Source organism: Rhamphochromis longiceps, linkage group LG5 (genome assembly GCF_057381845.1).
Source record: "Rhamphochromis longiceps isolate RC_006_pf linkage group LG5, R_longiceps_female_GT1.1, whole genome shotgun sequence".
NCBI classification, from domain to species: Eukaryota; Metazoa; Chordata; class Actinopteri; order Cichliformes; family Cichlidae; genus Rhamphochromis; species Rhamphochromis longiceps.
In genome coordinates, this window is record NC_140561.1 from 2237923 (window position 1) to 2265139 (window position 27217).

At 42.3% G+C, this 27217-nt stretch overlaps 1 protein-coding gene across 1 annotated transcript in view; it reads left to right on the forward strand.

The window, feature by feature from the left end:
* Window positions 1-27217, forward strand: part of LOC146669036 (receptor-type tyrosine-protein phosphatase gamma-like) — a 368084-nt gene that overhangs the window by 233488 nt on the left and 107379 nt on the right. The window contains exons 3-4 of the mRNA XM_085405467.1: window positions 21157-21339; window positions 25349-25497. Of these exons, the coding sequence (XP_085261593.1) occupies window positions 21157-21339; window positions 25349-25497 (332 nt within the window). The remainder of the gene's footprint in view (window positions 1-21156; window positions 21340-25348; window positions 25498-27217) is intronic.

The following is a 27217-nucleotide window of genomic DNA, read 5'->3' on the forward strand; positions in this document are numbered from 1 at the left end:
ATTAGTCTGTAGGAACAGGAAAGAGAGAAACAGAAAATATGAGTCTGTGTGGCTGTGTGTGTGACAGGAAGCACTGGACACTGATTTTCAGATTTGCCATGCTTGGAGTAATCATTAAAGAAAAGACTGAAAAGATCGAGAGAGAAGCAATGGAGAGAAGAAACAGCTGATTTGGGCCTGTGTTGATCTGCGAGGCCCCACAGGAAACTGTGAGAACAGTAAGAGGTGAACCTGGACATTATATAGTGAATGCATATGGGAAAATTGAATTGAAGGCTGAACTTATGCAGGTTTAGAAATGAGAGAAACTAACTAACAATTAGATTAATGAGTAGAAAACACACATATACAAATGGTTACATGTGAAATTATTTTTGGGGAGAAGCAGGATTGAGATAGTTTGAATCCACAGCTCAGTGCAAAGAGGCAGAGTTAAACCTGATGATAAAATACATATGCAATGAAGAAGCAGCTTACACTCCATTAACATGACCACATAACATGAACGCAAGGAGGAACACGCTTACATTTATCAAGGTGAACACATGACATAAGTTGGTATTTCTGGCCGGAGAGAGAGAAGTGGGTCGTTTAACCCTTTAAGACCTACCATAGAACCAAGTCTGCCAGAGCTTATATTATATTTTTACATGCTGTAGTGCCATTTCTGGGAGCATTTCAAGTTGCTATACATCAATACAACCATTATAGCTCAAATTGTAATAATATGTATGCATTAAGTGTCACGGTCTGGCTAGGGCAGACCGTATGTTGCAGGGAAGGACTCAAGCGCAGACCGAAATGAGATGGGAATAATAAAACAAGCCGTTTATTAAGGCAAGAAACGAGGGTACAAAATAATAGGGAATCGATGAAAACTAAACAATGACCTAAACTGGGTGAACTAAAACAAAACATAGAAAACTCTAAACATAACAAACTGACAGGGATACCTGGAGCGGAGACATAGGAAACAACGGACGAATACAACGGGTGAATACAACGGACGACCTGACAAAGAATGGCTGAGAGCACACAGACTAAATGGACACAGGAGGATAATGAGGGAAGTGGCAGCACCTGGGGAACCCAGCTGACACATGAACATAATTACGTCACAGGGGGAGAGTAACTGAACATGATGAACACAGACACACCAGACCTCTTCACAATAAAACAGGAAACACAGTGAGATATAGACATGACAACCTGAACTGACAACATAAGCCACAGACATGAAATACATGAAAAGCAGGGGAGACTTAACATAGTGGAAACACGAGGGGAAAATAACTAGAAACACCTAGGCATGATTATGATGAACTTAGGAAACCTGAAGGCTACATAAACTAAACACAAAACGCTGGGTCAGCAGACCCAGGATCATGACAGAGCCCCCCCTTCAAGGGCGGATTCCAGACGCCCAAAACCCCGAAAAGACAAAACCAAAAGACAACCCACCGAGGGCGGGCGGCGGGGGCCCAGGGCGGAGGGCCAGAAACAAGGCCACAAAACCAAAATGTCCACCAAAAGCACAGGAGCGCAGGGAACAGTTCATGACTCCTCAGGGGGCCGACCCGGAGGGTGACGGTCCAGAAATTCATAGTTCAGTTGATCAGGGGGCCGGCCCGGGGGCCGACGGCACAGGAGTTCATGGTCAAACAGTTCAGGTGGCCTACCTGGACGACAGCAGCACAAGAGTTCACATGGTTCAGGCGGCCGACCAGGAGGCCAACGGTCCAGTAGCCCATAGTCCACGAGCTCAGGGGGCCGACCCGGAGGCCGACAGCATAGCAGGTCATAGTTCCAAGGTTCAGGGGGCCGACCCGGAGGTCGCGAGCACCACAGGTCACAGTTCAACAGCTCAGGCGGCCGACCCCGATGGCAACAATGTCCAGCTAATGGCCCGGAAAGCGGCCGGCGATTCCAAGGGGCAAAACGCGGCTTGGGCGGCGGCAACACAGCTGCAGGACCAGGCGAGGCCGAAGCAGAGGCCGGACCAGACAAGGCAGAAGCAGAGGCCGGACCAGACGAGGCTGAAGACACGGAGGCCGGACCAGACGAGGCTGAAGACACGGAGGCTGGACCAGACGAGGCTGAAGACACGGAGGCCGGACCAGGCGAAGCACAGGCTGGAGCTGCAGCAGGCGAAGCACAGGCTGGAGCTGCAGCAGACGTGGACGAGGCTGCCGGTGGAGCAGCTGGTGGCTGAACGGGCCCCTCGGACCCTCCAGCGGAGACGGGTGGCTGAACGGGCCCCTCGGACCCCCCAGCGGAGACAGGAGGCTGAACGGGCCCCTCGGACCCCCCAGCGGAGACAGGAGGCTGAACGGGCCCCTCGGACCCTCCAGCGGAGACAGGAGGCTGAACGGGCCCCTCGGACCCTCCAGCTGACGAGGCATGAGGCTGGGCGGGCCCCTCGGGCCCTCCAGCTGTCGAGGCATGACCAGCAGGTGTAGAGACCACCGGCTGGACAGAAGGCTGAGCAGGTGATGGAGCAAATGACTGAGCTGCACAGTGGGTTAAGGGCTGGGCTAACGGAAGCACAGGAATGTAAGCTACGGACCGGGCTGCTAACAGAGCTAATGACTGAGCTAATGACTGAAAGGCATGCAGTAGCGATGGCAGTGTGGATTGCAGACCGAATTCTCCTGAGCCCTCAGTAGAGACAGGGATGGGTGCAGGAGCATGCCGGACACTAGCCACTCCCACCCGAGGAGTAGGTACAGGTGCGGAGACGGGCTGTATCCTGGCTGCCCTCACCCTGGGGACCGGAACAGGTACCGGCAACGGCTGGGCAACTGCCCTTCCCACCCGAGGAGCAGGTACGGGTGCAGAAAGGGTCAGAGCCTCAGCCGGCCTGGAAACCAGAGCCAACTGGGCCTCAGTCTCCCCCACCCGAGGAACAGACACGGGTGCAGAGGTACGCTGGGCCCGAGTTGCCCCGGGAGGAGAAACACGAGCAGGAACGGGAGTAGGCTCAGAAAAAACAGTCGCAGAAACGGCAGGCTCAGGGTCAACACATACAGGGTCGACAAAAAACGGATCTATCAAAAATGAACCCGCCGTCCACTTCATGTTTAGCAGTCTTAGCATTTGCAGTCCTAGTTTTAACAGCTTTCGAAATCCGTGGGTTAGTGGTAGCAAAGCGGGTTGACTCAGGGATAACTGAAACGGACCTGACAGAACCTGAACAGACGGAAGCGGAACCGAGTGTGTTTGTCCTGGTAACGTAATTAACAGTCTTTCCCTTAACCGTATGTGCAGGCTTAGGCGAGCGGGAATTGTCTTTCATCCCTCCCTGTGTAGAGGGAGTAAAACAAAACGGATCCTCCCAGTCCACGTCGTCATCCATAAGGGAAGTTCCCCACGGATCAGAAGTGAGCTGATTACTTTTAATGTCAGACGGGACGTGAGAATAAAAGTCAATGTCACTCACCACCGTGAGCTCGGCATTGTCCAGTTTATGGCGACGGGCGCGCCGCTTCCTTCGAGCGGAGGAAGCCGGCGGAGCGAGCGACTGAGCCCCCGGTGCACAACACGGCGACAACGAGGCTGGAGCGTGAGCGCCTGTAGCCACGCGAAAAACTCCCACTTGAAGCGGACGAGGCTTGGAAACAGGCGGGGACTTACGGCAGCTCTTGGGACCTCCGAGAGCTAGCCGAGTCCCGTGGAAAATCCGCTCATAGTCGGGGGCGCGCCACGGCTTCCAGCGGAGCTCCTCCTCCAGCTGGGCGAAGGCTGCCTCCCGACGCTCGTAGAGCTCGCGGTCTGCTGAGTCCATACTGGTCAGGTCGTACTGTCACGGTCTGGCTAGGGCAGACCGTATGTTGCAGGGAAGGACTCAAGCGCAGACCGAAATGAGATGTGAATAACAAAACAAGCCGTTTATTAAGGCAAGAAACGAGGGTACAAAATAATAGGGAATCGATGAAAACTAAACAATGACCTAAACTGGGTGAACTAAAACAAAACATAGAAAACTCTAAACATAACAAACTGACAGGGATACCTGGAGCGGAGTCATAGGAAACAACGGACGAATACAACGGGTGAATACAACGGACGACCTGACAAAGAATGGCTGAGAGCACACAGACTAAATGGACACAGGAGGATAATGAGGGAAGTGGCAGCACCTGGGGAACCCAGCTGACACATGAACATAATTACGTCACAGGGGGAGAGTAACTGAACATGATGAACACAGACACACCAGACCTCTTCACAATAAAACAGGAAACACAGTGAGATATAGACATGACAACCTGAACTGACAACATAAGCCACAGACATGAAATACATGAAAAGCAGGGGAGACTTAACATAGTGGAAACACAAGGGGAAAATAACTAGAAACACCTAGGCATGATTATGATGAACTTAGGAAACCTGAAGGCTACATAAACTAAACACAAAACGCTGGGTCAGCAGACCCAGGATCATGACATTAAGTGCATAGTAATTACATAAATTGCAAAAAAGTGCAATAAACTACAAAAAAATTTAAAATCGTTTTTGTTTTTTTAACATATATTTCTAGTTAGAGAATTTTAAGAGGCTTATCCCTCAAAACTGTAAATACAAAAAAGTTGCACAAAATAGTTTCCCACCACAGGAAATTTATTTTGAGTGTCTTCATAGTTTTTTTTTTTTTTAAATACACCAATTCTTATATACTGCAGGAAAAACGAAAATAAATATTATGATGCAAATTTGCAAAAAGCAGCATATGCATCAAAATAAACTATTTCCAGCAGTGCAATATGAGTCCTAAGCATCGCAGAAACGACACAGAAAGTCATAAAGTCAAACATAACTTTTAAAAAACACCAGTATAGGCTCATGAGGCCCTGATGGTAAAAAACGACATTTTCGCGAAAATGACGTCACTTCCGGTTTCAGGCAGGTCATGGCGGACGTCTATTCCAACATAGGAAGTGTTACAAGCAGCTGATCGGATCGGCAAAGTGTGTTTCTGGAATATTGTTTTTGTTGCTGCAAGTGCTTTTTATGCAGTTTTTGCAAAGCTATATGTGGAAGGAAACCGTGACCGAGGACAAGCTGATGGCATAAGATGTAAGTACAACTCCTCTGGTTTCATATGCAAAAAAAATTATTGCGCTAGCTTACGTGGTTGCAGTGCTACCGGGATTTAAAAGTAGTTGCGCAAAACGGAGCGTGCCCGCTCTGACCGGTTTTAAAGGGTTAAGGCCAGTTTGGGCGGTTTCCCACCATAATCCTGTGATGAGCTCGTTTGGACAACATATCAAAGGTGTACAACATCGCCTCCACCGATGACATTTGGCAAATCTCACTTGTCAATAAGTGGATTTAGTTGTTCAGTTCTTATCTATTGTTTACTACATTAAGACTCTTCACTCAAACTGTTAGCCCATGGGTTCATACTAGAGACTAGATCTATGTAAATTCATCCACACATATGTGCGATACACTGACAGTCATTAACCTTCTCAGGTTTCTGCGCTCACTGAATGAAGCCACTTTGCACTCGTCAGCATAGTTTTGTTCTTCCCCATATGAACTATTTAAGGTATGTAACACCTTAATTTTTTTTATTGCAAACGGTTTGCATGTTTTTTTTAAGTAACGATAACTAATTGGATTTTACGGTGTAGGGTAAAGGACGCTATTAAAGTCATCTCCTACTTTGATGTTGTAATTGTTATGATTAGGCAAAGTAGTGAACAGCTTAGTGAAAAAAATCCTCATTATCCCAACATGGAGCACTTAGAACAACACTGTTGAGGCGACTGTTGTTGTATTTGGCGCTGTGTAAATAAATTGAATTGAATCATTGAGCGTATACTGATTGTAAAATAAAAGGAGTTGAGAACAAGTGACCCCAAACGATTACATAACACCTTGCTGGATCTGAAATTCTTTCCTCTGACTGAAAAGTCACATCTTTTTGTAGCAGCACCCCTGGCTTTAGCAGTAAAATTTGAATAGAAAACCTCACCAACCTGCTTTTGTTTGAGTAAAAAAGTGATACTGTGATTTTTGCTTTATCTGTCTATATTCAACATTCACTACCATTCACCCAAAACAAAGGGGGGACCTCCTAAACACTTAGCTTCTCCTTGAACTATATTGTGAACATGAGTGAATGAACTAAAAACACAAAAGTTGCTTATGGAGTGAAACACACTCCACACATCCTTATATCAAATGTCCCAAATCTTCAGAGAGACCATCATCCGCTGGAGCTTGAGTTGCTTTCTTATTTGGCTTGCCCATGTCAACGGGTAAGGCTACGTGGTGTAGGAATATATTTAAAATTAGTTTCTGAACAATTCTGAAAGAGCGCTCCTGGTTTGCGGCGTACTCCGCAATTCCTCAAACTATAAGCTGATGTCACCATAATTCACAGGTTTGTCGGTTTGCTTCTTATAGCAAATGCCATTAAATTGATGTTATTGTTTGTGTGAGATCTGTCATACTGAAGAACAAAGCCACTGATGGGAAATCTGATGGCAGCTTTGTACATTTATAATTACAGTTTTTTACAGTCGCTAACAAGCGCCTACCCATACTTCAGATACTTTTTCTAAACTCTTAACACAGACCCACACCTACAAAACACAATTGGCCAAATGGATAATATCCTTCCCAAAAATACACTTTGTTAAATATATACTAACTCCTCATTTCAAAATTAGAACACATCTTTCTCTGCACACACTAACTGTACAAAAACACTATAAATCTGACTCAAAATGAAATTAGTCTGTCAAAGAATAACACTTGTTTTCACTTCACAAGGTACATGCAGTCAATCAAAGTACACCAGGTTTCAAAATACTGGCTATTATTGACATTACAAAAACTGCATAGACCTTTATGTTTCAGTGTCACAGGTATTTGCATGCGAAACATGCAATCCACCATATTGACACCAGAAATGTCTTGGTTGGTAACTGTATGTCCACATGTACAGTAATGTTCACATTCAAAAGCATTCCAGTAAAAAGCACACAAGTTTTTGTTTCTTTACTGTTTACTACAGGAGGTACAGTAGAAACACGGTATGATAGGACAGAGAAAGTTTTACAGTATTGCTTACAGTGAACAAAATATCCATGAAACACAAAGAGCATTCTGAACAAAAAAACAACAGCAAAAAGCCAAGATAAAAAGGGGGGGAGGGGGAGGGGGGCTAAAAAAAGGCAAAAAATTTGCATCTAATCTCTGCGATCTTCAGGGTTAGGCCACATGTTTTCATCAACATCACATCTGATGTTATCCAAGTCGATGCACCTGGGATAAAACCGCCTGGTATGTCGGATCCACCCTTGGCAATCGTCAACTGTGATATCCCTGGAGCCAGCATCCATGGCTTCGAGGAGGGACATCTGGTCATGTGGCTGATGGTCATAAACCTTCCACCGCCATGCAGAAAAAAACTCCTCTATGGGGTTGAGGAAAGGTGAATAGGGTGGAAGGAAGAGACTTACCAGTCTTGGGTGGACTTCAAACCATGTTGTTATTGCTTGCGAGTGATGGAAAGCCACATTGTCCCAGGTAATTACAAAGGTCCTCATGTTTTCACCCTCCTGACCCTGCTCTGGAACCAGGCGCTGGTGGAGATCATTGAGAAAGGCAAGCAAGCGCTCTGTATTATAGGGTCCAACCTGACATCTGTGAAGGAGTAATCCTGCATTTGCAATTGCTGCACACATGGTAATGTTTGCCCCTCTCTGTCCTGGCACATCAACTGTGGCCCTTTTTCCAATTACATTTCGTCCACGTCGACGCCTTTTGGCCAGATTGAATCCTGCCTCATCGATGTATATGAATTCATGAGGGGCCTGGTTGGCCTCCAATTCCATAACTCTCTGAAACAAAGTTTATGTAAGTCATGTTAATACTGTATACCATACTGTACTGTAACCTAGTATTGTGTAGGTTACCTACTTGCAAAGTGCAAAGCTTATAGAACTGGACATTGGATTGAATATACACTATACCTGGACATATTGTCGTCGTAGCTCCTTGACCCTCTCACTGTTCCTCTCAAAGGGAACAGTGTAGAGCTGCTTCATCCACACTCTGTGTTTGGACAATGTCCGCGTAATGGTTGTGAGGCTGATTCTATCGATATTGTCAAATATCTCATGGTCCGCCACAATTCTAGTTTGAATTTCACGCAGTTTTATTGCATTATTTGCAGTAACCATTTCTACAATGGCAAGCTCCTGATCATTACTGAGGAGCTTTCCTCTTCCCCCAGAGGGTGGAAGACGTTGCATTCTTTAGAAAGACAAAAAATTCAACATATGCATTACTGTATGACCATATTGACATGTCAAGTGAGAATAGAAACAATCCATGTAAAATGCAATACTTACCTGTTGGTTTGTTGAAAGATGCGTATAATGGAGGCAACCGTTGACCGCCTCAAATTGGGCTGCACTCTTTCACCAGCCTCTCTTAGTGAAAGACCATGGTTGATTACATGGTCAATGATAGTGGCACGAATTTCATCACTGACTACTGTTCTTGCAGCCCTTGGAATGCCACCACCACGCATTCTTACACCTCTACCTTGCCCTCTCCTTGGGCCTGCTCTTCTCCCTGGGCCCCTTGCTCTTACTCTTCCTCGACCAAACATTACAGTGTTTGTCTTTTTTTTGTTTCCAAAAACATCACTCCTCAAGGTCTTGCCTTATAAACCCCACTGAGTCTAAGCCAGAATGGCAGAAGCTGTGGTTGGCCCAATTTACCCAACATAAATCAGCTGTGTGTCAATTATTCAATTGTTTGTTTGTTTATTATCAGCTGAGATATATTTTTGATATTGATATTGTTTTTGTACTGATATCATTGCAGGGGCAGAGGTTTTTATACTGTATCTACGGTTTGGAATATTGTTTTTGCTATTGTGGGATGTTGTGTGTTAACATTCGTAGACACTACAAGAACAGTCCATAGTTTTGTTGGGAGGTATAACTTGTCTGTTAAGAAAATGTAAGCATTGTGGAAATGTGTTCACTGACTGCATATTGGGTGAACACGACATGAAATGTGTGAATGGTATGGCCACAACAGACCGATCCTGTGCTAATTGTGTTTAGAGTTTTGCAAATGTGACAACTGTTTGGACAAACGCTTGTTAGCGACTGTAAAAAACTGTAAACACATTTTAACAAGCTCTCCAACACCACTGGCTGAAATACAGCCCCAAACCACGATAGAGCCTCCAGGATGTTTTACAGATGGCTGTAGACCTCTGTCCTGACCTCCTCTGTACATCCTGCAAATTTGAACCACTAATTTTAAGCACTAATTCTAATTTGGCCTAAAATCTTAGCCAAACTGAAATAAATGCATAAACATTGGGCATTTACATGCCACATTTCTTATGGTATCTTTGGCACTTTTAAGAGGCTAAATTCAGAAATGAAAAGAGAGACAAAGTCCAAAGAAAAGTTAAAGTATTGCTGCTGTAAATACTGTTCGAGGGCAGAAAGAAGCCATTTGAAATTGTTTATGTCATGTACAGTGGTCCCTCGTTTATCGCGGGAGTTACGTTCTAAAAATAGTCCCACGTGTGGGACTAATAAAGGTTATCTTATCTTATAACCTGCCATAGGTGAAATCCGCAAAGTAGCCAACTTTATTTTTTACAATTATTACAGATGTTTTAAGGCTGTAAAACCCCTCGAACACTCGTGTATTTAATGCACCTCAAACGCCGATCTTTCTTCCAGATAATGAGCAAATAAAACACTTAATGAATAATGCTAAAAAGTTAAATCATTTTCATTCAATAATAATCATTTAAACTGACTGATTCTTATATAGTGAATTTCTGCTCTATAAAAATCATTTATACTACTTTATCCTCATTCTCACAAACATTTTTGCTTTCTATCAACATTCACACTCGGATGAACACATCAGGATTTGGCATTGTGCTCAAGGATATTTTGGCATGCAGACTGTATCAGCCAGCAATCAAAGCACAGATGACCTCTTCTACTTTCTGAGCTAGATCCAGCACATTTACACTTCATCACTTCACAAACAGTAATTTATGATTTACTTAGCCTGAGAAAAAGATCCAAAGTAAATGTGATAATAGTTGCAAGTTTATCCTTATTTGTAACTGGAGGATGTGGAATGTTCCACTGACGCCAGTTGGATACAGACCGGTGTTTTATTTCGTTTTGCAGAGAGTCCCATAATAAGACCAAAGCATATGTGCTGTACTGTGTTAATGTACAGCAGCATTAAGCTTGACGAAAACGGCTGCCAGGATTACAGTTTTTTACAGACGCTAGGACACATTTCCCAATACTTAGGTCACTTTTGCAAAACTCCTCACACAGTGAGCACAACAGAAGTCTATGTGGGCTAAACTGAGGACCAGTTATCATTGTTTTGGCACAAAATGCATTCAATGACTACATCTCTCAAATTTCATGAATTATTTTCTCACTCAGACACAACAACTGCCAAAAATCTTTGTACGTACAGGACATTTTGCATGTGCTTACATACTGTTTTCAAAAATGTTAAACTTATGGTCAAAACAATAACACAATGCAAAACTTGAAAAGACAGCAAAATCCAACAGCAATATTTCATTGAAACATATTTTAAATCTAAAAATGCAGTTTAACCAGCCACAGCTGATTCTCATTGTAGATGAACATCTACACAGGTGTTACTGCTTCAATCTTTCAACTCCTTCAATTCTGGCAGCCAGAAGATTCTTTCCTAGGTGTGTTGCCCTAGATGACATAAGATGTGATGTGGATGAGAACCTGTGGCCAAATGGAGAAGACCGAGTAGATTAGCATTACTATTGTATGTGTATCAGTGGATGGTGTGTATACAAATTCTTGTATTTTGCGATTTCTTAGTGCAAAAAACTAAAAATACATAAACAAATATTAACGAATTCTGCATGATGTCTGATTCATTCCAGTAACATATATTGAAATTATAAACAGAGATGTGTCCTTGTTTTACACAAGAAAACACTGTGTAATGCTACATGTTGTAAGTGTTTTTTAGGTCATTGTTTTGTGGGTGACAAAGTGTGTTTGTCGGCTGTCAACCTTTGCTAGTGTTCTGGAAGAATGAGTTTATTTGAGACCTGAATAAAGTGTTTTGGTAGTTGTAGTGCATTTTGAATGTGAAATGAACTGCTTTGCCAAGCTGACGGTCAGTTAGGAGAATTGTGTGAAGAGTTTTGCAAAAGTGACCTAAGTATTGAGAAATGTGTCCTAGCGGCTGTAAAAACTGTAACTTTTGGAGTGAAACTGTGGAACAGTTTACATGTGGACCTACAGCAATGTTCACCTGTTATTTAGTTTTAAAAGAACTTTTTGAAACTTGCTTTTGGAAGAATATTATGAAGTTATGCTAATTTATATCTGAATTATAGCCGTCATGGTATCTATACTTTCTCCTCTCTTTTTTTAGTTTTTGTGGGGCAAGTTTATACAATAATAACATAGTAAATCAACAGTGTTGAGCATTTGGTAGGGACCAATAAAGATGTATATATTACTTCTTATTGCATTTTGGACTTAATGACTGAGTGTTTATCTTATGTTATAGAGACTTTGTTTATCTTGTCTGACCACATGTGTATGTGTATGTTTTGGGTTCATCCTCATCATCAATTTCCTTATCTTATATTATTACAGGACAGGTGTTTGAAGCACTCTATGAGTCATAAAGATCTAAACACTAAAAAATGTTTTCCTTTGCATGTCTTTTGATGTCTTAATTTAAAAAAAAAAATCCTTAAAAACGTATATATTGCAATATATATTTCTGACAGAAGTATCAGAAAAAACAAAAACACCCCCTGCAGGGCTAACAATCAGAGCTTTGGGAAACAGCACCTCCCACATGTGATCAGGAATTATTTATGAACTTTAATGACGAGCATGTGTTACTCTTCCCTGAGGCACTGGGGCTTTTCTTTTTGTCGCTGTTTTTGAGGGTGTGTGTTTGTGTGTGTGCGTGTGTGTGTGCGTGTGTGTGTGTGTTTGTGTGTGTGCGTGTATGTATGTGTGTGTGTGTGTGTGTGTGTGTGTGTGTGTGTGTGTGTGTGTGTGTGTGTGTGTGTGTGTGTGTGCGTGCGTGCGCGCAGCGGCAGGGGGATTAAGTACTACTGCAAATTTTAAAAAAGCTAAAATGACTAACATGATGACTTCCAACTGACTAAATGGGTAACATCAATAGAATTGATTCCTCAGACATTGTCTACTGTCAGTGTGTCTGCTGTGTATGTCATAAGGAGCTGATCAGAGTGAGTGTGCCCATGGAAAAACATATAGGCTGCTATAGGAGATAAACTCCATGTGTTAAGATGACTTGTGGAATTAGTGAAATCTGTTTTTGTCACAAACCTGTCCCATGGTACTGGAAGGCTGTTGTAATGCTACTGGTAAATCGAGCTGTACCATTACGCCTTTGACTGTGCTTTGGTCAGCCAAGACAGAATCCAAAAAATTGAATTTAGACTACGGTTGGATTACCTGTCGCACCGAAATCTGGTGACCTCTGTGTCACTTTTAAAATCCTTTCTGCAACTCCTTTCATCATGGGAAAGGCCACTCTGCCAATATTTACCCTTGTTTTATCCTGATGCTGATCATGCTTTCTGTCATTTTCAGTGATGGGAATAACGGCGTTACAAGTAACGGCGTTACTAACTGCGTTACGTTTTTCAGTAACAAGTAATCTAACTAATTACTATTTCTATCGTTACAATGCCGTTACCGTTACTAACAAGAAAATGCAGTCGTGTTACTATTTTTCAACAAACAGACGGTTGAAGCTGTGTCAGTTTACCGCATCTTATATCAGCTGCAGGAAGTAGCTGTAAGTAATCTGGGCGCTACAGCTTTAAGCAGCTGCGCGCTCCCGCGGACAGTGATCACTTTCTGCCAGATGATCAGTTTTTGGCAAAACACCTGGAGCTCAGGGGGCAAAACAATCGCACGAGTGCTGCTGTTTGACTGAGGAAGAATAAAGTAGTCGTGGTAAGCCAATCACATGACCACTTCAAGATGACAAAGCAACAAGTTTTTAAATTGTGTTGATAGGCCACGCAAAACCAGAGTCATGATAAACAATATGTACGCGGCGTTTTTTCCTGAATAGTTTCGTCATGTTTACTGTCTAAGCACAGCGCTGCGAGCACTCTCTGATTATGACCAAGAAAACAAAACAACAAACAACCCGTTCGTGTTGGTGGAAAAATGCACCATGTCGACCAATCAAAAAATGATATGGCAACATGACATTTAGTTGTTTAGGAAGAGGGGGAAGATTTAGGAGTGACCGCGAGAGAGAGAGAGAGAGAGCAGAAAAGGAGAGACAGCAAGTTTTGAGATGTGAGAGATTTGTGACGTTTAGCGTGTTTGGAGTGTGTAGATAACGTGTTGTCTTGTGTAGTTAGTGTGTAGTGTTGTGGATAGTTTTGTGTTGTGTGTCAGAACAATGAGGCGACTGCTGTCTCCAGGTAGAAACAGGAGTGACACACCTGCTGCTGTCAGACCTGCAGGTATCAGGCTGTGATGTTTCCTTTATAGTGGACAGAAATATTTGGAGTGGCACAAATAATTTGTGGCATCTTATTGAAGAACAGCTGATTGTTCTGTAAACAGTTTGAAATGGCTGCAAATAACTTTGTTTGCAAAACTTGTACATATGATTTTAAAATTGACAATTTATATTTGCATTGAAAGTTATGAAATATGATTCATTAAACATGTTTGTGGTTGTTACGGTGAAAATATCACTTTTTCTACTCTGATTTTATGTTTTTTGTCTGATTTCAGATCAATTGTGTTAATACAGTATATCAAAATGAAAACATGACTGTAAATTCAGACACATGAGGCTGTGCTGAAAAGAATGAGACCAAACAAAGTAAATAGTTTTTAAAGGTGAAATGTGGAGGAAACATCAAATGGCCAATTATACCCTGGAACCCAGAGGGTTAAACTTTTTTTTAAAGTAACACAATAGTTACTTTTCAAGTAATTAATTACTTTTAGAATCTTGCAACTCAATTACTAATTCAGTTACTTTTTTGAAGAAGTAACTAGTAACTATAATTAATTACTTTTTCAAAGTTACTTGCCCAACACTGGTCATTTTTGGCGAAGGGGATCACCTATGAAATGATAAAACATGATTATGACCCTCAATGTCTTGATTCTGAAGGTGCGGGCCCAAATTTAAACACCTATGAGTTGTCTTTGCTGTCCTCCATGTGTGGTCGGTCTCTGGCCATTTGCCTCAATTGTGCATGCTCCAGTTTTCAATTCCTCTGGCATGCTATGCAGTTCTTTTTGGATTGCATGGTCAGACATGCTATATAAGGAGATACTTTTCAGGCTAGGTTTTTTCTTAGAAGGAATGGCCATCCTGTCAGCTATTTGTCACAGGCCCACAGAGAAGTGATTTCACACCACGTCCCATGTCCGACTGACCCCGTCAGTCAGCATGCCGCTAACCATTAATCCCACTTTAATGTCCAACTGAGCGTGAAGGAATTTGGAAAACAAAATTCTCCTTGAGAGGATGATGGCAGCCTTCAACCTCCACCACTGACACACACACACACACACACACACACACACACACACACACAGAAGGGAAAGACAAGTGACAGAAAAAGTCACACTTAGTGTCTTTTCTCTCCTTTTTTCTTTCCCTCTCCTCCTGTTGGCCCTCATTTCCCCTTTCCTATCTCCCGCTCCTGTCTGTTTCAATTGTAATAACTTAAAAGTAAAAATACATAAATACATAATGAAGATCGAACAAACTATGGCAATCAAGTGGACTAGTTGGGAAAAGCCGTAATGATCCACTTGTGAAAGTAAATCTGTTGGGCATTCTGCTTGGCCTTCAGACAATAATTCTGATTGCTACAGTGTCAGACAGGACAGGTAAAAAAAAAGGCACACTTCCACTAAGATGTTGTTTCCACCACACCCCTTCACCTCCCACCACAGAGCCAGACATGAACAAATCTTCTCTATGGTTTTCCTCTTGTCCTCCTGTCAGCCAGCTGCATATTCAGCATCTTCTTGTCCAATATAATATCCACTATCCTTCCTCTGCACTTGTCCAAACCATCTTAGCATTGTCTCGCTAACTTTCCCTCCAAGCTGCTCAATGTAAGCTGTCCCTGTGATATAATCATTTATAATCTGTCTAACCCTCACCACACCACCTTCACTTTTTTCATATCTATTCTTAAGAACACTAATTTGCTGCAAATTCTTTCCAGTTCGATCTCTCTGTATAGCGACTCAGTGCAGGTCATTTTCTTCTTTCTTTGTGTCCCCCCAGAAACACTCTCTACCACTTCATCCAAGTCACTCAGAAATCCTCTTTGTCCTCTCACTGATATCCACCCTGTGGGGCATACGCACTGACAACATTCAACCATCGCCAGTCATAGTCCCGACATTCGAACCTCTCCAGACTCTGGGCCGATTTTTTGTCCCAGTCCAGCCCTGGGTGTATCCATATAAATGGCCCACCCTGTACTCATGACTCATGGACTTCAAAGTCCATCAGCCAGAGGGTGGTAGGTGCTGGTCCGAACAGATTTAATGCCTGGTTGGTAATTTGTAGAGAGAGATATGAACGATGTGCCCTGGATTATAAGGCACTGGATTATAAGGCACTGGATTATAAGGCGCATTAAGCGAAACCAAACAGTCAAATATGTCAAACTTTACTCAACTCATACTTCTTGCTTCCTCCACTTCTGTACCAATGGTTCATTAATGTTGAATTCTCTCCAGCTGCTCTATTCCCATGTTGTTGCAGTATGTGAATGACTAACCTCGTATTGTGGATGGATTATCTCAGTTTTTCTCCTGCCTGAAGTTTGGTCTGTTTACAGCATCCTGCCATCCGATTGCATTTGTCCTTAACCATCGGGAACCCTCATGTTAACTTTCATCGAGTGGAAAAAGTTAGCGTTCATCCTTCAGCTTCACTGTGTTTATCAGATTCAGAACACTTTATTTATCCCCAAGGGGCATTTAAGAGACTGACTTTGCTGACCGTACACAAACATCACATTGGGGAAACAGGTCAGGCTGGGTAGCTGGCCGGTCAGCCGCACAAGCATGGAACGACCCGGAACCGAACAACAATGGAAAATGCACAACATGAGGAAAGACGAGGAGAAAAAACGAACTCCCCCCAGACTGAGCTCCAACAGCTATGTTATTTTATGCTAACATAGCTGTGTCGCTAGCGATCACATAGCACATCATTATATGCTAGCTAGCCCAACTTCAGTAACCCTACAAACGTCACTGCTGTTTAGTTTTCTGTCTTCATTTATGTTGGAAGTGATAGCAGAGCTGTACGTTTTAATTTTTTCATAAATCTCTCCGTCAGAACATGCTATATCATGCTTAGGTGGAAACTAGCAAGCTAACTCTCTGCTAACTTCTAACTCTGTTATATTTAATAAATTCTGTTTTCGTGGATGCCTGGATGTTAAACTTAATTGTTACACCTGGTAAAGCACTAACACTCATCATTTTATTGAAGATGAAATAATTTAGAGAGTTCTTAACTCTCAGTGATGCCGCAGTGTTTGTCTGACTTTGGGAGCTGAAGTGGAGTTTGGACCCAGATCACTCCACGAGGTTCCTGACTACGGTAGCCGTAATGCTCCAACAATCCATCAATCGGTGCGACTTCGTAGCTTACCAAAGTCGTACTTAACCATTTATTGACAGATTTTTGAGTGGCGTGTACCACATAAAATCGGTTCGAGGTCAGTAAGCACAACAGGAATGCATACATATTCATACACTTTTGATTTTTGAGAAAATTTAAGGATTTTATGTGCACCTTATAGTGCGTAAAATACGGTACAATGTCATATTATCTATGTTACAGATAATCGTAGCATGTTATGTAAAAGATGTTTCTATATCTGCGATTACCACAACTAGATGACTGGAACTGAAACTGTGAACAGGGAAAGAGACTGTAGTCCTTTGTGGACACTACAAAGTCTCACATAATTTGATCTTTATGTCAGGTAGTCAGTAACCCATGAGATGGCAGATAATTACATATATTTCCGGTAGCAGCTACTAGATTATGTCAAATGCTCTTAAGAAATCAAAGGAAGTGATCTTCACTGTACAGCTTTTATCTAAATGGGAGTATGTGGCGCAGACTTCACTTGAAGGTAGTGATGGTGTGGTGTGTGGAAGCCAAAAACTGTGGTGGATATAAATTTGTGGAACCAGCACCCCAATGCAGGATGTGTGGATCCTATGAGTCTAACCCAGCAGGCAGAGCAGAGCTTGGATAGATGGGTGAGGGGACTGGTTTTAACAGCCTCTGGTGTCTGGAGGTCCACCCTGCGTATCTCAGTTTTTCCCCTTTACTGTTTCACAAAGGGTTAAAAGGGAATGGGCACAATTTAGAATTTATTTGCAGGATATTTTCTTAAAGCAACTTAGTAGGCAAAAGTGGAAAAGTGGAATCAAATAATAATAATCACAAAGTAATAATCTAATCACCTGAATTATACTTGTATAATTAACAGCTAATGCTGACCTTGTTCTGATCTTTGGTAGAAAGCAGGTTGGAGGTAAGAATGAGCACAACCAGATCTGATGATGCACTTTTCCCTTCTGATTCTTTAATCTAACACGTCAGAAATGAGCAGAGAAAAAAACAAAAAATGCAAACAGAATTTGCAGGTTCACATTTGCCTCTGAACCTGCAGTGGGAACTCATTGTTGCTGACATACAATCATTCAAGCCACACCTTATTATCTCCTCTCTAACTGACTTTTTTAAATCCATGACTTAAAACAGGGTTTAAACTTTAAAATTACTTAATGACATTTTCTTCTTTTCTATGTTATACTTAATTTGTCAATAATTCCATCACATATGAATGTTCAGTCAAATATGAATATACTATACTTGTATGTTAATAATGTTTTATTCAGCTCATGCAATTCACTGAAGTCAAGGAAAACTGGGTGTGGCAATTGTGCAGACAAGCGATGCACTGAAAATGGAACAGCTTTACACTCTCTCCTTAGTGGGAAAACTACTGTCTTCAAAACTACAATGTGCAGAGACTACACAGTGTGCATTTTACTTTGCCACACTGAACAGGCAGTGAAAAATATTATTTCATTGCAAAAGTTGGAATTTTAAAGTAGAAGGAAGATCTAGGGCAACATTAACTAACCAGCACACAGCATTCATTTGATGTTAAAAAACTGAATGTACTAAGTAAAGGAGTGTCATTTGGTGGCTTGCCTTGTGCATATGTATTTTTAAAACCTTTACTTTCAGGAGAAGAATTAAATTAGTCACGCAAATGTGAATTACGCCGTCTGCACTAAACTGCCACAGTACCACAGACTGTCCAAAATCTAATGCTGAGAAAAAATATGTCTTATGCCTTGTGGTGGTAGTGATAGTTGCTACTAAGAGTTATCAGAAGTTATCAGAACGATCACATAATTGGCACTTTGCATTGATGGCTCAAAGCCTCAGTGCCTCTTCATTCAGTTCTCACGCTGAGTGTTTAGAAGTGAGCCCCACCTTTTGTTCCTCAATAACACCGGGATTTTCACTTTGACAGGAATTAATTGAAATGAGCTTCTTTTTCTCAAGCCACTTTTTTTTTCTCAGCAGTGCGCACACAGCGAGCAACCTCTAACAAATATTTATCTCTATTGCACCATTTTTGCCTGAGCTTACACTGGATTGTTTATTTAGTTTGTAGGCCTGCACCATTCTCTCACTTCTGGATTATTGAGCCACTAATTCACAGTTCAGAGTTCAGGTGTACATTTAACACATTTTTGTGAAAAACTCTAAATATGTCAGCGGTTGCAATGCAGTTATAATTAACATTTATATGATCTGTGCAACTTTGCTTATCATGTCGATGGTTTTCATGACTGGTGGGCTGTTACGTCGCAATGAATTATGGGACGGCATTTTCTCCTATCCTTTCATAAAGGATGGTTCAGTGTATCCTATGCTAAAGGAAGCAATGATGCTCCTTTCCTTAATCTTTGGAGAATTTTCACAGCTCATATTACTGCCCCCACACAGATATGTCTGGCTGATGTCTCTCAGTTAGAAACCCTCCTAAACAAAGTGAACTATTGGAATGCACCCCAAGTCTTTAAGTAAACATTGAGATGTTAAAGCTGGGCCCTGTGAGATTTCAGTCCTGGCCTTTGTAGTTATGTTGTGGTTGAAAAAAGGAGTCAGCAGTGCAAAACCAGATATAGAGGTCAATATCATATGTATTATTTCACGAAACAGAATTTGTGAATATAACCTGCCCTCAAATAATGACATTTTGAAATCTTCCGAAATCCTCATGAACAAAAAGGGTTTGTATTTCAGCAGCTTCCTCTGATTGGTGCTCAGGGTAGCTGACAGTGAGCATTGCCCAGTTGTGGAATGTTTGATAGGGATTCACATAATTTAGCAGTGCTTCCTGTCAGCTGGTTTCAGAGAGGTCTGAAATGCCCTTTTGCTCTGATATACACTACCAGTCATAAGTTTGCATACACCTTTTTTTTTAATGGTTTTTCTTCATTTTTACAACTTTCTACATTGTAGATACAAACTGAAGACATCAAATGTATGAAGCCAGATATGTGGAATTATGTGGCAAACAATAAATTGATAAATAACTAATTTTAGAATCCTAAAAAGTAGCCACCCTATGTTTTGTTGACACTGCTGCAAACCCTCGGCCTTCCCTCAATGAGCTTCATGGTGTAGTCACGTGAAATGGTTTAACTTCACCGGTGTGCATGTCAGGGTTTATTTCTGGAATTTCTCTTCTTCATGGGGTTGGGACCATCATTTGTGTTGTGCGGAAGTCAGGTTGGTACACAGCTGACAGCCCTACTTGACAAATGTTAGAATTCATATTATGGCAAGAACCAATCAGCTAAGTAAAGAGAAACAACAGTCCATCATTACTTTAAGAACTGAAGGTCAGTCAGTCCGGAAAATTGCTAAAACTTGTCCCCAAAGTGCAAAAACCATCAAGCACTATGTCAAAACTGTCTCACATGAGGACCGCCCCAGGAAAGGAAGACCAAGAGTCACCTCTGCTGCTGAGGATAACTTCATCTGAGACACCAGCTGAGACACATTAACAGCACCTCAGATCAGAACCCAGATAAATGCCACGTAGAGTTCAAGTAGCAGACACATCTCTACATCAACTGTTCAGAGGAGACTGTGAATCAGGCCTTTATGGTCAAACAGCTGCTAAGAAACCACAACTAAGAAAAGCAACAAGCAGAAGAGATTTGTTTGGGCCAAGAAACACAAGGAGTGGACATTAGACCAGTGGAAATCTCGGCTTTGGTCTGATAAGTCCAAATCTGAGATCTTTGGCTCCTCCCACCATTTCTTTGTGCAGAAATGGTGAACAATGATCTCCACATGCATGGTTCCCACTGTGAAGCATGGAGGAGGAGGTGTGATGGTGTGGGGGGGCTTTGCCGGGGAGACTGTTGGGGATTATTCAAAACTGAAGGCACACTGAACCAACCTGGTTATTACAGCATCCTGCAGCGACATACCATCCCATCCGGTTTGGGTTTAGTTGGACCATCATTTAATTATTAATAGGACAATGACCACCAAACACACCTCCAGGCTGTGCCAGATGGCCTGGCCTCCAAAGTCACCTGACCTAAACTCAGTCAAGATGGTTTGGGATGAGATGGACCACAGAGTGAAGGCAAAAGGGTCAACAAGTGTTCAGCATCTCTGGGAACTCCTTCAAGACTGTTGAAAAACCAGGAGCTCATGAGCTCATTGAGAGAATGCCAAGAGCAGTAATTAAAGCAAAGGGTGGATTTTTGAAGAATCTAAAATATAAAACATGTTTTGAGTTATTGACACTTTTTTGTTTACTACATAATTCCATATGTGTTCATTCATGGTTTTGACACCTTTAGTAAGAACCTACAATATACATCGTCATGAAAATAGAGAAAAAACATTAAATTAGGGGATGTGTTGAAACTTTTGACTATATCTCAGTTTTGCATTCACATTTTTTTTCAAGTGATGAGATGCTGTTGTATTTCTTATTTTCCCCAGGTATGTATGGGCCAGATGAGGGCTGGGCATCTGCCTACCCACAATGTGGAGAGAGAAACCAGTCACCAATCAATATTGTGGATAAGGATACCAAAATATCCAGAGAATATCAGGAGCTGACACTGGAGGGTTTTAACATAGAATCTTCAAATAAGACATCTATGAAGAACACTGGCAAAACAGGTAAACATAACACATGTTCTGTTTGTCCTTTTGTTGAAGTTTCTTTTTTTGTTCTTGATTTATGCTTCCCTTTACAACAACAATCTTTGTCTTTAGGAGGGGAGATAATTTCTATACCTTGGCGTATCTTGTCTGACATTGTACGGGCATGAATTCTCACATTAACATTGACTTTAGCTGGGCAAGCTGAGAGGCCTGCAGCTTTTTCAGGTGGTTTGTTCGGCACTGTAGCAATCAGAATTATTTTCTGAAGGCCAAGAAAAATGCCCAGTGGATTTATTTTTTCAAGTGGATTATTACGGCTTTGCCATGTCCACTTAAATGATCTTTATGATTATTACTTAATTCATTTATTTTTAACTTTTAAGATATTACAAATGGAACAGACATGACTGGGGGATAGGAAAGGTAAAGATGTAGAATAGAAAAGTTCAAGAAAAGGAGAGGGGAAGAAAAATAGAGGGGAAGAGGGACAGAGAGAAAAGACAAAAAAAATCTGCTGGATTACCTGCTGGAAGAAAAAAAAAGCAAAAAGAGAACAACCACAAGAGAAACCACAGCAAGAACCTAGATAAGTGTAAGTGACCAATAGATATTGAATGTTAATGAGCAGCGCGCAAGACCGACAATGCATGACATGCTTTGACGCAGCAGCCAAGGAAGATACAGTATGTGTCTGTGCACACCTGTGTGCATGAGCGCGCTTGTATTCAAAAGGTCTGTGAAGGTTCTCAGTCATCCAGGTCATCGTAGTCAAAGGAGCTTGCAAAGAAAAGCGTCTGGACTTCTTTAAGTTGCTTGACTCTCTGACTCTCTTTAAGTTGCTTGACTCACCAACTCTCTGCCATCTATAATCCAGTTTTGAGTTCCCTTCCCAGACGCCTTAACGCCCACTCACATCCTGGGCCATCTGACCTCAGGAATTCGCATGATAAGGTGGGGCCAGGTTTCACAATGAACACACCCGAAACTCTGGCTGATTGGGACCCAAACCCAGTTTCCCACCTTGGCTCAGGCGATTAGAGGATCATCAGGGGGTCCTTTTGTCCCTCTGTGGGGGGAAACTCCCACTAGGTTTATATCTGGGACTCTCCACCATTTGACCTTAGAACTGAAGAAGCTTCTCGGATGAGAGGTGAAACGTCTTCAAGCAACTTAAAGAAGTCCAGACGCTTTTCTTTGCAAGCTCCTTTGTATTCAAAAGGTTTCTCCACTATCTGATAGTGGGTGTGGGGAGCCATAGCCCTGCCCCCCAGGACATCAAGCAGGCATGGAGGAGATCCAGGCCCCAAATATCTTGAGGCCCCCCAATGCACGAGAGCCCAAGGAGGACAATCATGCAACCCACCTAGAAAGAGCTTAGGATAGTCCCAGACAGGGGGTCATGCAGCAGCCACATTGCAGAAGCTACAGGGGGCTGTGACGATGTGCCTGCAGGATCTGCCGGCAGCCAGCTGTGTCAGAGTGGACCTAGACCTGGGCCTGAAGGGCAGTTCAGAGTTCAGGTGTAGATTTAACACATTTTTGTGAAAAACTCTAAATATGTCAGCAGGTTGATAAATGCAGTTATAATTAACATTTATATGATCTGTGCAACTTTGCTTATCATGTCGATGGTTTTCATGACTAGTGGGCTGTTATGAGGGCCCAGGCCCCACCAAGCAGCCACCGGGAGTGAGCTAGTATGTATCTGAGCCCCCAGCCCTGGATACCGAGAACCACCAATGCACTGACAGCTGAGGGCATCAGCCACTGGCAGGGAGTGTGGTGGTGGGAGATAGATCCCTACACCAGGGGGGCCTCAGATGTTCCCAGAGAGGTGGAGTCTAAGACCCGACCTGACACATACACACAGACAAACAGGCACACACAGACACAAACATGCATTCCCACCCTCATGCACACATATACAAATACTCAGCACTTGCCCACCGTGGAGACACACAGAACAGCAGCAGGGAGGCCCAGCATCCCAGACCCCGACCAGACGGCCAACTCCTCCTCCCGAACAGAAAACGGGGGGAAAGAACCCATACCTCTCTCCGCCCACTCATATGTGTTGCTGTGTGCTGTTCTAAAGTGCATTTAAAACACGGGAGGGGCATGGTGTTTTCTGCAAGAAAGCAGCAGGTGTCAGCATGGCCCCTCCCGAGAACCCGCTGTTAAGTCTATTTGTTGAATGTTTGTCATTATGCTTCTTAAATTTGTAAGGTCTGAGTTCAGTCTATAGGATCAAGACATTCCTCTCTGTGCTGGGGGAGGTTTTATGCAGAAACATCCTATCTGAAAGATCTGTTTCTTGTGATGTTGCTTCCTGCTTTTGTGATCCTTTTGGTGAGCAGGAAGTCATGCACACAGAGACACATGCACACAGAGAGACACACTCACTCAAACACACACACACATTCTTACCTGCATACACACACACACACACACACACACACACACACACACACACACATATACATACAGTGCCTTGTCTTTGTAACCGGGGGGGTTTACGAGGGGAGGTACTAGTGTATTGTGTGAACTGTTTTCCCAATAAAAGGCAGCAACCATCAGGAGCTGGCCCCATTTGGGTTTAGCCTCATCCTGCCTGTCACACAGCACTAACCCTGACACCACTTGTGAATGTGAAAATAAATGGTAAGTGGTCTGTATTTGTATAGCGCTTTACTTGGTCCTAAGGACCCCAAAGCGCTTTAAACTATACACAATCATCCACACACTGGTGATGGCAAGCTACAGTGTAGCCACAGCCGCCCTGGGGCGCACTGACAGAGGCGAGCATAGTGTTTCAATTCTCTCTATAGCTCAGAAAATTGCAATAGAATGACAAAGGACCCTGTAAGGGACACTGTAAGCAACTGAAAAACAATTCTGCCTGGCAAATTAGCCCCACATGTGAGAATATGCTTTATAAGCTGATGGAAACTGACGGAAATGATCTTTAGTGAGGATGTATTCCTCAGAGAAAATCTGAAGGAGAAACAGACCTATATTTAGCATGTCTTAGAATATGTTTCTTTAATTTATGCATGTAAAGCTGTTTCATGCTGTGCACGTGCCCACATTCTGATGGTGTTTCAAGGAACCTTTGAAATTGTCTTCATGTCATCGATAGATGTCACATTTTTGTTTCTGTATCTGTTTTTAAAGAGAAATTATTTCCATGTCTGCTGAAAAATCTGATAAGTAATAAATCAAAGCTCACTTTTTTCATCTACCCACATAGCAAAATTGGTATGGCCCGGATCTGGCTTACACGTGGCCCACACATGGGCCAGCACAAGGCCATTTGCAGACACACTGGTGGTCCTGTGCTGGCCCAGAACAGTTTCAACTCTGGGCCCAGATGTCAGCCTAATGTGTACCTTAATCAAGCCATGTAATAACAACATGTGCCGGAACATAGGAGTGCAAAAGTAACATGACGAAACTCTGTTCAGACAGTGAATGGACTGATTCTTATATTGCACTTTTCTAGTCTCCTGGATTACTCAAAGTGCTCTATACAACATGCCACATTCACACACTTTCTCTAAACTTAGTGCTTTCTTACTACATTTATACACATTCACATTCTTGACATGCAGACCGGAGGAGCCAGGGATCAAACCACTAATCTTCCAACCAGTAGGTGTTCTGCTCTACCTCCTGAGCTACAGCCACCCAGTGGGAAGCATGAGTAAACCCTTACAAGGTTTTGGATAAAGTGTACACTCCCAAACCTGTGAAACCTGGTTTGAATTTGAATTTGAATTTGAAACGTTGGCTACCATAGCAGTATAGTATTGCAACATGGCATTTGGGTCTTCTAACTAAAATAGGAAAATAGGAAAATAAATAGTGCCATCAGTGCCAGGCCTGGCCCATATCTGGATGACATACCACTTACCATGCCAGAAGTCAGCCAGCAGTGCCTGCTTGACACCAGATGCGGGCCAGACCTGCCTGCTATGTGGGTAATCACTGTTTTCTTTTCTCTCCTCTTCTGTATTTCTTCCAGTCGCCATCATGTTGAAAGATCATTACTTTGTTCGGGGAGCAGGTCTACCAGGGAGGTTTAAGGCAGAAAAAGTAGAGTTTCATTGGGGTACAAGCAATGGATCGGAGGGCTCTGAACACAGTATCAATGGCCAACGTTATCCTGTGGAGGTAAGCTCAATTTTCTAAGGAAAAAAAATACAATATAATTTAAAATGTTTGAATATAATTTTTGACTACATTTATATTTCACCTTTAAAAGGTGTTTACCTTACCTTGTTTGGTAGACTTCTTTTCAGCACAACCTTACATGTCTTTACTTTTTTTTTCAAGTTCGACATATTGTATTGACAACATTTACTTTCTATTGCATGAAAAACATAAAATCCAAGTAGGCAAAAATTATTATTTTTTTACTGTGAAAACAAACACATTTAAGGAATCATTTTTATAACTTGAGATGCAAATATAAATTATAAAAAAATATATATGAATTGTGCAAACTTAAAAAATACATGCAATGGCTGGGGTGTCTTTTGTGCAACTATTTAAAACTTTTTCCTTTAGAACTATCAGGTGTCATAATAAGGTGCTACACAAATTATTTGTGCCATTCCACCACGAGACTGAGGGACAGGCCTTAGACCCAAAGACTTGACAACAGGAGCTGTATCACTTTGTCTGTTTTCCACGCAGAGACAGCATTTACATTTCAGTGTCCCTGTCGTGGCTATTTGGCCAGCATCTGTGTCATTCAACAGCCACCTTATTGTTTTGACACATAATACAAAAAACAAACAAAAAATACTACACTACAAACCAACTACACACTCCAAACAAGCTAATGTCACAAATCTCACATTTCAAATCTCGCTCTCTTGTCGCTGTCACTATCCCCGCTTCCTAAGCAAGCAAATGTCAAATGTTATCATTAGTGCTGTCAAAATTATCGCGTTAATTGTTAAGATCAATGCGAAATGTTTAATGCATTAAAAAAATTTAACGCTGATTTTGTTTTTTTATTAATTTCCTGTAATCTAAGACCTTTAAATTCATGAGCACCTCTGGAGGAGGGGGCAACAGTGTGCTATGCTGGCGTTTGGCCTGACAGAAATGATTAGAAGAAGAAGAAGTGACACCATGCTACTATCTAGCTAACACTAGCTAACACACGCAAGCATGGACGAGGGCGGACTTTTGGGTGGAAAGTTTCTCTTTAAGAAGTTGCCTGATGGCTTGTTGGACAAAACGAGAGTAAGATGCACAATTTGCAACGCTGAATTCAAGTACCACAGAAGCAGTTCATCACTGGCGTATCACCTGAGAGCAAAACACCCAACTGAATCCACCTCTACGGGACCTCGCCAGTCTACGCTTCAGGAGTATGGTGCTTGTGGACGAATAACAAAAAATGTGAGAGAAAAGGTAACCAATTCCTTGGTTGTTTGGATAGCTAAAAACTGCCGACCAGTTAGCATAGTAGAAGATGATGGACTGAGAGAAGTCATTCGTGCTGCATCAGGAGATGAGTGTTACAATCTGCCCTCGAGAGGAACCATTGTGTCGAGACTGCACACTTTGTATGGGGACCAGAGGGCTCAGCAGTCCAGCAAGCTTGTGCAAGTAAGGAATGTCGCTCTCACCGGAGACCACTGGACTTCGGTGAACAATGATAATTACTTAAAATATAAAGAATAAAAAAATGTAATTGGAGCCAGGCTATTAATAAAGTAATTGAGATTAATCGCAATTAATAACAGAAAATTGTGAGATTAGTTAGTTAATTTTTTTTAATCTATTGACAGCACTAGTTATCATATTGTCACGGTCCGGGGCAGCGGCCGTGTGGAGAGTGGAAGGAGGACCCAAAACGCAGCACTTATTCAGATGT